Source organism: Salvelinus alpinus, chromosome 18, assembly GCF_045679555.1.
Source record: "Salvelinus alpinus chromosome 18, SLU_Salpinus.1, whole genome shotgun sequence".
Taxonomy (NCBI): Eukaryota; Metazoa; Chordata; class Actinopteri; order Salmoniformes; family Salmonidae; genus Salvelinus; species Salvelinus alpinus.
The window spans coordinates 52,109,693-52,121,716 of record NC_092103.1 but is presented as its reverse complement, the minus strand read 5'-3'; the positions used below and the strand labels follow the sequence as shown (position 1 = coordinate 52,121,716).

Below are 12,024 nucleotides of genomic sequence, written 5' to 3'. Positions count from 1 at the left end.
GTTGGACACTACATCCTAATACTGAGTTCCACTCCACCTCCCCCTTTTGTCCTCAGAACAGCCTCAATTCATCAGGGCATAGACTCTACAAGGTGTTGAAAGCGTTCCACAGGGCTGCTGGCCCATGTCGACTCCAATGCTTCCCACAGTTGTGTCAAGTTGGCTGGATGTCCTTTGGGTGGTGGACCATTCTTGATACACACGGGAAACTGTTAAGCGTGAAAAACCCAGCAGCGTTGCAGTTCTTGACACACTCAAACCGATGCGTCTGGCACCTACTACCATACCCTGTTCAAAGGCACTTAAACATTTTGTCTTGCCCATTCACCCTCTGAATTACACATACACAATCCGTGTCTCAATTGTCTCAAGGCTTAAAAATCCTTATTTAACCTGACTCCCCCCCTTCATCTACACTGATTGAAGTGAATTTAAGGGATCATAGGTTTCACCTGGATTCACCTGGTCAGTCTATGTCATGGAAAGAGCAGGTGTTCCTAATGTTTTGTCCGCTCAGTGTCTATACAACAAAGTAACATGTTGTTTTTGATATTGAGATGAACATGGCTGCAGTGGCCCCTTAAAGGAGCTCTCCCTCAACGTAACAGCTGTGAAGTTATTCCATCCTCTCTTCTTCTCTTTAGGTTGTAACATCGCCATTCCTTTCCTTGCAGTATTCAGTGACACTCAACATGTATTGTTGGTCGTTGTTTGGTTTTAATCCTCAATTCCCACATGTTCCCATTATTTGATAAATGAAAAACCTTTGGTTCAAGTGGCCAGGCTATTCGTGATGTCAGGGGAAGTGGTGATGGTATGAGAGCAGCAGCCTGAGAGCAGAGTTAAAACGACACGTTGTTTCCTTCTCACAGACAGGTGTCGACCTGGTTATTTCCAGTGTAATAGTGTTTCTCTAAATGAGTTTTGTTTTCTCCATAATGTGTTGAAGAGCCTCCGTCTACTAATGCTGACCATGTGGTCCACATCAGCAGTGTGGCTGGTTTGTGGTTTTACTCATTTATTACGTCACTTTGTTTTAATCAATAATTTCACACTTCCTGTGTTTCGACCTCTTCTTTCTGATTGGCTGTCTGGTGCTTCTCTCTGATTGGTGTGTTTCAGGTGGAGTTGTCAGACAGTACGGCCCACACCATAACGGATGCGTACGCAGGGAAGGAGTACATCATTCAGGTGGCGACTAAGGACATGGAGATCGGCACCTGGAGTGACTGGAGCGTCGCGGTGCACGCCACCCCCTGGATGGACGAACCCAAACAGATCCCCTCCACCACCGAGCAAGAACCGCTCCTCAGTATGTAGCCATTACAACACACCCCGTGGTTCTCCAACCTCTCCTCAGGAATCCCGTTTCTAAACGTTGTTGTAGCCCTGAACTAGCTGACCTGGTGGTGCTGAGGAAGTATCTAGCTGACCTGGTGGTGCTGAGGAGGTATCTAGCTGACCTGGTGGTGCTGAGGAGGTATCTAGCTGACCTGGTGGTGCTGAGGAGGTATCTAGCTGACCTGGTGGTGCTGAGGAGGTATCTAGCTGACCTGGTGGTGCTGAGGAGGTATCTAGCTGACCTGGTGGTGCTGAGGGGGTATCTAGCTGACCTGGTGGTGCTGAGGAGGTATCTAGCTGACCTGGTGGTGCTGAGGAGGTATCTAGCTGACCTGGTGGTGCTGAGGAGGTATCTAGCTGACCTGGTGGTGCTGAGGAGGTATCTAGCTGACCTGGTGGTGCTGAGGGGGTATCTAGCTGACCTGGTGGTGCTGAGGAGGTATCTAGCTGACCTGGTGGTGCTGAGGAGGTATCTAGCTGACCTGGTGGTGCTGAGGAGGTATCTAGCTGACCTGGTGGTGCTGAGAAGGTATCTAGCTGACCTGGTGGTGCTGAGGAGGTATCTAGCTGACCTGGTGGTGCTGAGGAGGTATCTAGCTGACCTGGTGGTGCTGAGGAGGTATCTAGCTGACCTGGTGGTGCTGAGGAGGTATCTAGCTGACCTGGTGGTGCTGAGGAGGTATCTAGCTGACCTGGTGGTGCTGAGGAGGTATCTAGCTGACCTGGTGGTGCTGAGGAGGTATCTAGCTGACCTGGTGGTGCTGAGGAGGTATCTAGCTGACCTGGTGGTGCTGAGGAGGTATCTAGCTGACCTGGTGGTGCTGAGGAGGTATATAGCTGACCTGGTGGTGCTGAGGAGGTATCTAGCTGACCTGGTGGTGCTGAGGAGGTATCTAGCTGACCTGGTGGTGCTGAGGGGGTATCTAGCTGACCTGGTGGTGCTGAGGAGGTATCTAGCTGACCTGGTGGTGCTGAGGAGGTATCTAGCTGACCTGGTGGTGCTGAGGAGGTATCTAGCTGACCTGGTGGTGCTGAGGAGGTATCTAGCTGACCTGGTGGTGCTGAGGGGGTATCTAGCTGACCTGGTGGTGCTGAGGAGGTATCTAGCTGACCTGGTGGTGCTGAGGAGGTATCTAGCTGACCTGGTGGTGCTGAGGAGGTATCTAGCTGACCTGGTGGTGCTGAGAAGGTATCTAGCTGACCTGGTGGTGCTGAGGAGGTATCTAGCTGACCTGGTGGTGCTGAGGAGGTATCTAGCTGACCTGGTGGTGCTGAGGAGGTATCTAGCTGACCTGGTGGTGCTGAGGAGGTATCTAGCTGACCTGGTGGTGCTGAGGAGGTATCTAGCTGACCTGGTGGTGCTGAGGAGGTATCTAGCTGACCTGGTGGTGCTGAGGAGGTATCTAGCTGACCTGGTGGTGCTGAGGAGGTATCTAGCTGACCTGGTGGTGCTGAGGAGGTATATAGCTGACCTGGTGGTGCTGAGGAGGTATCTAGCTGACCTGGTGGTGCTGAGGAGGTATATAGCTGACCTGGTGGTGCTGAGGAGGTATCTAGCTGACCTGGTGGTGCTGAGGAGGTATCTAGCTGACCTGGTGGTGCTGAGGGGGTATCTAGCTGACCTGGTGGTGCTGAGGAGGTATCTAGCTGACCTGGTGGTGCTGAGGAGGTATCTAGCTGACCTGGTGGTGCTGAGGAGGTATCTAGCTGACCTGGTGGTGCTGAGGAGGTATCTAGCTGACCTGGTGGTGCTGAGGGGGTATCTAGCTGACCTGGTGGTGCTGAGGAGGGATCTAGCTGACCTGGTGGTGCTGAGGAGGTATCTAGCTGACCTGGTGGTGCTGAGGAGGTATCTAGCTGACCTGGTGGTGCTGAGAAGGTATCTAGCTGACCTGGTGGTGCTGAGGAGGTATCTAGCTGACCTGGTGGTGCTGAGGAGGTATCTAGCTGACCTGGTGGTGCTGAGGAGGTATCTAGCTGACCTGGTGGTGCTGAGGAGGTATCTAGCTGACCTGGTGGTGCTGAGGAGGTATCTAGCTGACCTGGTGGTGCTGAGGAGGTATCTAGCTGACCTGGTGGTGCTGAGGAGGTATCTAGCTGACCTGGTGGTGCTGAGGAGGTATCTAGCTGACCTGGTGGTGCTGAGGAGGTATCTAGCTGACCTGGTGGTGCTGAGGAGGTATCTAGCTGACCTGGTGGTGCTGAGGGGGTATCTTGCTGCTTCCTGCTCCAGCTTTTTTGTTTACCCTCTTCGGAGGACACATTTTGATTATTTTTCAGCTTTTCTGCTACATACATTTTACATACATGGTACTTTTATATATAAAGCAGTCACACAACAATAATACATTACCTAACATCAGCTCTTTAATCCCACCCCTCAGCCACTCTCAGCCCATCCCACCTATCACCATAGACCTCAGCTCTTTAATCCCACCCCTCAGCCACTCTCAGCCCATCCCACCTATCACCATAGACCTCAGCTCTTTAATCCCACCCCTCAGCCACTCTCAGCCCATCCCACCTATCACCATAGACCTCAGCTCTTTAATCCCACCCCTCAGCCACTCTCAGCCCATCCCACCTATCATCATAGACCTCAGCTCTTTAATCCCACCCCTCAGCCACTCTCAGCCAATCCCACCTATCACCATAGACCTCAGCTCTTTAATCCCACCCCTCAGCCACTCTCAGCCAATCCCACCTATCATCATAGACCTCAGCTCTTTAATCCCACCCCTCAGCCACTCTCAGCCCATCCCACCTATCACCATAGACCTCAGCTCTTTAATCCCATCCCTCAGCCACTCTCAGCCCGTCCCACCTATCATCATAGACCTCAGCTCTTTAATCCCACCCCTCAGCCACTCTCAGCCCATCCCACCTATCACCATAGACCTCAGCTCTTTAATCCCACCCCTCAGCCACTCTCAGCCCATCCCACCTATCACCATAGACCTCAGCTCTTTAATCCCATCCCTCAGCCACTCTCAGCCCGTCCCACCTATCACCATAGACCTCAGCTCTTTAATCCCACCCCTCAGCCACTCTCAGCCCATCCCACCTATCACCATAGACCTCAGCTCTTTAATCCCACCCCTCAGCCACTCTCAGCCCGTCCCACCTATCACCATAGACCTCAGCTCTTTAATCCCACCCCTCAGCCACTCTCAGCCCGTCCCACCTATCACCATAGACCTCAGCTCTTTAATCCCACCCCTCAGCCACTCTCAGCCCGTCCCACCTATCACCATAGACCTCAGCTCTTTAATTCCACCCCTCAGCCACTCTCAGCCCATCCCACCTATCACCATAGACCTCGTTTGGTTTCCATGTGCCATATGTTATTCAATGGGGATGTTTTTCATACATTTTAACCTTTCTAATCATATAGTATCTACAGATTGTGAGCTAAAGATGAAAACCTTTCCTACTAGTATTATTATATAATTTATTGACTGACTATGTCTTTCCAAATCGCCCAATTAACTATTTGTAAGGTCCATTTTAAGTGAATGTTGTGATTTTGTTTAACCGTTCCTGAGCCTGTGACCAGAGACAAGCTACATAGGGGCAATACCAGAATAAATGACCTATTGATTCTGTCTCTTCGCAGCAAAATCTACAGAGCTGAGATTGTTTAATGCCCCATATATACAGTATAGCATTCTGTTGGTGGCTAGAATTTTGTAAAATAATTTAAATAGAAAAACTTGAAGTGTTGAATCAGGTGTTGTTTTTTGTACCATTTCTTAAACCATGTGTCATGGAATTGGTACATCAAAAATATCCTCCCATTTATTTTGCAAACTGTATGATGCAGCTGTCAACAGTTTGTCCTCAAATGAAACTGGTATATTTTTCTATTTATGCCAGTTCCTTTCAGCCAATTTGTATTTTTCATATATGGCAGGCAAATAAGTTCCCTACCTTCTCCCTTTTCCACTTGCTTCCTCCATTTTTGTGGTATTGCTACAATCAGTTGGTTGTAAATTTGGATTGAGCTGACATTCCCGTATATTCGATAGCTGCATATGTGACATACAGTACCGGTCAAACGTTTGGACACACCTACTCATTCCAAGGTTTTTCTTTATTTTTACTATTTTCTACATTGTAGAATAATAGTGAAGACATCAAAACTATGGAATTATGGAATTATGTAGTAAACAAAAAAGAAGTCTCTTCTTATTATTGGTGTCCTTTAGTAGTGGTTTCTTTGCAGTAATTCGACCATGAAGGCCTGAATATTGCAGTCTCCTCTGAACAGTTGATGTGGAGATGTGTCTGTTACTTGATCTCTGTGAAGCATTTATTTGGGCTGCAATCTGAGGTGCAGTTATCACTATGGAATTTTCCTTAGGTAACTCTGGGTCCTCCTTTCATGTGGCGGTCACTTATTCATCATATTGCTTCATGGTTTTTGCGACTTCACTTGAAGAAACCTTCAAAGTTATTGAGATGTTCCTGATTGACTGACCTTCATGTCTTAAAGTAATGATGGACTGTCGTTTCTCTTTGCTTATTTGAGCTGTTCTTGCCATAATACGGACTTGGTCTTTTACCAAATAGGGCTATCTTCTGTATACCACCCCGACCTTGTCTCAACACAACTGATTGGCTCAAACGCATTAAGAAGGAATGGAATTCCACAAATTAACTTTTAACAAGGCACACCTGTTAATTGAAATGCATTCCAGGTGACTACCTCATGAAGCTGGTTGAGAGAATGCCAAGTGTGTGCAAAGCTGTCATCAAGGCAAAGGGTGGCTATTTGAAGAATCTCAAATATAAAATATATTTTGATTTGTTTAAAACTTTTTGGTTTACTACATGATTCCACGTGTGTTATTTCATAGTTTTGATGTCTTCACAAATATTCTACAATATATAAAATAGTAAAAAATTAAGAAAAACCCTTGAATGAGTAGGTGTGTCCAAACTTTTGACTGGTACTGTGTGTTGTGCAGAAAAAAAGTAAATTATGAAATATTTTGTCTTAGTTAAGAAGAAATTGTCATGCAATAGGCTTTGATTAAATTTCCAATATCCCCGTCCACTAGGAAATTCTGTAAGACTTATATGGATGCCAATTAGATGGTGTCAGGATCGAGGGGAAGATGAACAGAGCAATGTACAGAGAGAAACTTGATGAAAACCTGCTCCAGAGCGCACAGGACCTCAGACTGGGGCGAAGGTTCACCTTCCAACAGGACAACGACCATAAGCACACAGCCAAGACAACGCAGGAGTGGCTTCGGGATAAGTCTCTGAATATCCTTGACTGGCCAAGCCAGAGCCCGGATTTGAACCCGATTGAACATCTCTGGAGAGACCTGAAACTAGATGTGCAGCAATGCTTCCCATTCAACCTAGCAGAGCTTGAGAGGATCTCCAGAGAAGAATGGGAGAAACTCCCCAAATACAGGTGTGCCAAGCTTGTAGTGTCATACCCAAGAAGACTCAAGGCTGTAATCGCTGCCAAAGGTGCTTCAACAAAGTACTGAGTAAAGGGTCTGAATACTTATGTAAATGTCATATTTCAGTTTTACATTTTTTATGAATTTGAAAACAATACTATAAACCTGTTTTTGCTTTGTCACTATGCGGTATTGTGTGTAGATTGATGAGGAAAAAAACTATTAGAGGGGAAAAAACAATTTAATCCATTTTATAATAAGGTTGTAATGTAACAAAATCGAGAAAAAGTCAAGGGATCTGAATACTTTCCGAAGGCCCTGTAGTCTGTCATTAACTACAGTAACATACTGTAATTAATAATACAGTCTGTCATTAACTACAGTAACATACTGTAATTAATAATACAGTCTGTCATTAACTATAGTAACATACTGTAATTAATAATACAGTCTGTCATTAACTACAGTAACATACTGTAATTAATAATACAGTCTGTCATTAACTACAGTAACATACTGTAATGAATAATACAGTCTGTCATTAACTACAGTAACATACTGTAATTAATAATACAGTCTGTCATTATGCACTGTATATACAAAAATATGTGGACACCCCTTCAAATGATTGGATTCAGCTATTTCAGCCACAGCCATTGCTGACAGGTGTATAAAATCGAGCACACAACCATTGTTTCAGCATGACAATGTCCCTGTGCACAAAGCGAGGTCCGTAGAGAAATGGTTTGTCTAGATCGGTGTGGAAGAACTTGACTGGCCTGCACAGAGCCCTGACCTGCTATAACAGCCTTCCCAGAAGAGTGGAGGCTGTTGTAGCAGCAAAGGGGGGACCAACACAATATTATTGCCCATGATTTTGGCCATGAAGTGTATCTACCTCAATTACCTCATACCCCTGCACATCGACTTATTGTTACTCATTGTGGATTTATTCATTTTTATTTTTATATGATTTCTCAATTTCTTTCTCTCTCCATCGTTGGGAAGTGCCCGTCGGTAAGCATTTCACTGTTAGTCTCTCTGTATCGTTGGGAAGGACCTTAAGTAAGAATTTACATTTGTTGTTTACCAAGCATGTGCCAAATAACTTTTGATTTGATTTTAGGTATTGTATGACATTTAGGGGGGTAGCCCTGACTGGGACTCAAACCCTGGTCCAGCTACTGTCAACCCATCACCTTAGCCTTTACGCCAAGAGATCCTAACATCTTGAAGAGGTTGGTCGATGTTGGGTTGAGGTCGTTATCTAGGCTACTGTAAGTTCTGCTCTGGTAGAAGATGTTCTGTCATGTTCTGCTCTGCTAGAAGATGTTCTGTCATGTTCTGCTCTGGTAGAAGAGGTTCTGTCATGTTCTGCTCTGGTAGAAGATGTTCTGTCATGTTCTGCTCTGGTAGAAGATGTTCTGTCATGTTCTGCTCTGGTAGAAGATGTTCTGTCATGTTCTGCTCTGGTAGAAGATGTTCTGTCATGTTCTGCTCTGGTAGAAGAGGTTCTGTCATGTTCTGCTCTGCTAGAAGATGTTCTGTCATGTTCTGCTCTGGTAGAAGATGTTCTGTCATGTTCTGCTCTGGTAGAAGAGGTTCTGTCATGTTTTGCTCTGGTAGAAGATGCTCTGTCATGTTCTGCTCTGCTAGAAGATGTTCTGTCATGTTCTGCTCTGCTAGAAGATTTCCTGTCATGTTCTGCTCTGGTAGAAGATGTCTTGGCATGCCCTGCTGTCTTTATTGAGTTATTGGATATGTTGACAAGTGGATAGTGGCTGTAGATATACTGTATGGAGCTATATGGATATATCTAAGTGCAATGTCAGAACAGAACAATAGTCAGACATGTCCTGCCATCTTCTGTTGGCTTCTAATTGGCTGTGTTTTAACCTGCTATGTTCTGATTGGATATGTGTATCTGACTTGTTATGTTATATTTGTGTTGTGACTGGCTGTGTTCCAGAGACCACCCCTTCCCCGGCCCCTCCCTCAGCAGAGCCCCATAGGGCAGATGTCCCAGTGGGGAGAGCTTCATCGTTCCTACACCTCCTGTCACCCTTCCTCTGGTACTCCTGTCTGCTGCAAGGGGCCCTAACTCTGACCCTGATGTGGTGAGTACATACACACTCCACACTAAACACTACAGTGCTGTCTGCTGCAAGGGGCCCTAACCCTGGCCCTCTTGTGTTGAGTAGATAACCCAGACCCGGCGCCAGAACAAATCAGTTGGACGGGCATTTCCATGGATGGGCCCACTTATTTTGTCAGTGAGGTGCTCACAGCCTTCGTTATTGAGATGTAAAAATAAACATCATACAACGGGTGGAGTTGGAATTTAAATTCACATTGTTTTAAAAGCATTTCAAACCCGTAGGAAAATGCACAATGTAGGCCTAAATAAATGGTATGTTCCACTTGTTGACGTGGCCTGCTGGCGATCAGTAGGCTTCCTCATTAACGTCCTCATTGACGGTATATTGATCTATATCTTCAGCAGCTCCGTATATTGATCTATAACTTCAGCAGCTCCTTATATTGATCTATATCTTCAGCAGCTCCTTATATTGATATTTAACTTCAGCAGCTGCGTATATTGATCTCTAACGGTATTTTGACGTCCGGATGAAAAGCGCGCCCAAAGTAAACTGGCTGCTACTCAGTCCCAGAAGCTAGGATATGCATATAATAGATCTGGATAGAAAACACTCTAAAGTTTCTAAAACTGTTAAAATAACGTCTGTGAGTATAACAGAACTGATATGGCAGGCGAAACCCCGAGGACAACCCCCAAACAGATCCCCTAATCCACCAAAGAAATCTGCATAACACTGATTTCAATGGCTAGGACTTTTATTTTAGGGTGAAATCCTCCCTGATTGCAGTTCCTATGGCTTCCACTAGATGTCAACAGTCTTTAGAAAGAGTTTCAGGCTGGCCTATACTAGTTAACAAAATAAATAGTAGGACTATACTAGTTAAATAAATAGTAGACCTGTACTAATTAAATTAATAAATTGTAGGTTGATAATAGTTAAATTAATAAATAGTAGGCCTATACTAGTTAACTAAATAAATAGTAGGTCTATACTAGTTAAATAAATAAATAGTAGGCCTAAACTAGTTAAATAAATATATAGTAGGCATATACTAGTTAAATAAATAATAGGCCTGTACTAGTTAACTAAATAAATAGTAGGCCTGTACTAGTTAACTAAATAAATAGTAGGTTTATACTAGTTAGCTAAATAAATAGTACGTCTATACTAGTTAACTAAATAAATAGTAGGCCTATACTAAATAAAAAAATTGTAGACCTGTACTAGTTAACTAAATAAATAGTAGGTTTGTACTAGTTAAATAAATATATAGGTAGGCCTATACTAGTTAACTAAATAAATAGTATGTTTATACTAGTTAAATAAATATATAGTAGTTCTATACTAGTTAAATAAATAGTAGGTTTATACTAGTTAACAAAAATAAATAGTAGGCCTATACTAGTTAAATAAATAAATAGTAGGCCTGTACTAGTTAACTAAATAAATAGTAGGTTTATACTAGTTAAATAAATATATAGTAAGCCTATACTAGTTAAATAAATAGTAGGTTTATACTAGTTAAATAAATAAATAGTAGGTTTATACTAGTTAAATAAATAAATAGTAGGCTAATAAATAGTTAAATAAATGGTAGGCCTATACTAGTTAACTAAATACATAGTAGACATATACGAGTTAACTAAATAAAAAGTAGGCCTATACTAGTTAACTAAATAAATAGTAGGCCTATACTAGTTAAATTAATAGTAGGCCTATACTAGTTAAATACATAGTTTGCCTGTACTAGTTAAATTAATAAATAGTAGGCCTATACTAGTTAACTAAATACATAGTAGACTTATACGAGTTAACTAAATAAAAAGTAGGCCTATACTAGTTAACTAAATAAATAGTAGGCCTATACTAGTTAAATAAATTAGTAGGCCTGTACTAGTTAAATAAATAAATAGTAGGTTTATACTAGTTAAATTAATAGTAGGCCTATAATAGTTAACTAGTAGTTAACTAAAGCGTTTCTGAGTAAGCTCAAATAATAAGCGTGTCAAATCAAATCAAATTGTATTTGTCACATGCACCGAATACAACAGGTGTAGACCTTACAGTGAAATTATTACTTACAAGCCCTTAAACAACAATGCAGTTTTATGAAAAATAAGTGTTAAGTAAAAACATTTGATAAGTAAATCATTTAAAATATAAGTAACACATAATTCAAAAGCAGGGGCGGCAGGGTAGCCTAGTGGTTAGAGCGTTGGGCTAGTAACCAAAAGCTTGCATCTTCGAATCCCAGAGGTGACAAGGTTCTGCTCCTGAACAAGGCAGTTAACCCATTGAAAATAAGAATTTGTTCTTAACTGACTTGCCTAGTTAAATAAAGGTAAAAACATAAATAACACATGAGGCTATATTGGGCCAATTGGTGGGCCAGGTGTGTATAATGGCGAAGTCAGGTGCAGGAGAGCAGAGTATGATTAAATAAAGCGCACTTTATTATAGTCCCAACCGGGAGCACAACAAAACTAACACGCTCAAAAAAAGGAATAATAAAGTACAGCGCTAAAGAACATCGCTTGACATTAAAACAATTACACACAAAACATGATTGGAAACAGAGGGTTAAATACAATTAGATTGATCAGGGAAATGAAAACCAGGTGTGTATGAAAACAAGACAAGACAAATGAATATATGAAAAATGGAGCGGCGATGGCTAGAAAGCCGGTGACGTTGATCGCCGAACGTCGCCCCGAACAAGGAGAGGAGCCGACCTAGGTGGAAGTCGTGACAACTGTAGACCATTCATCTCCTGACGAGCCAGGACACAGCCTGAGATCCTCTGGCAGGTCACTGTTGACCATTCATCTCCTGACGAGCCAGGACACAGCCTGAGATCCTCTGGCAGGCCACTGTTGACCATTCATCTCCTGACGAGCCAGGACACAGCCTGAGATCCTCTGGCAGGCCACTGTTGACCATTCATCTCCTGACGAGCCAGGACACAGCCTGAGATCCTCTGGCAGGCCACTGTTGACCATTCATCTCCTGACGAGCCAGGACACAGCCTGAGATCCTCTGGCAGGCCACTGTTGACCATTCATCTCCTGACGAGCCAGGACACAGCCTGAGATCCTCTGGCAGGCCACTGTTGACCATTCATCTCCTGACGAGCCAGGACACAGCCTGAGATCCTCTGGCAG

General features: G+C 43.7%; 1 protein-coding gene across 1 annotated transcript in view; it reads left to right on the top strand.

Annotated features, from left to right (window-relative positions):
* The window catches only part of LOC139544456 (ciliary neurotrophic factor receptor subunit alpha-like), a 412,488-nt gene that overhangs the window by 387,719 nt on the left and 12,745 nt on the right, over nt 1-12,024 (top strand). The window contains exons 7-8 of the mRNA XM_071351570.1: nt 1,123-1,312; nt 8,731-8,878. Of these exons, the coding sequence (XP_071207671.1) occupies nt 1,123-1,312; nt 8,731-8,878 (338 nt within the window). The remainder of the gene's footprint in view (nt 1-1,122; nt 1,313-8,730; nt 8,879-12,024) is intronic.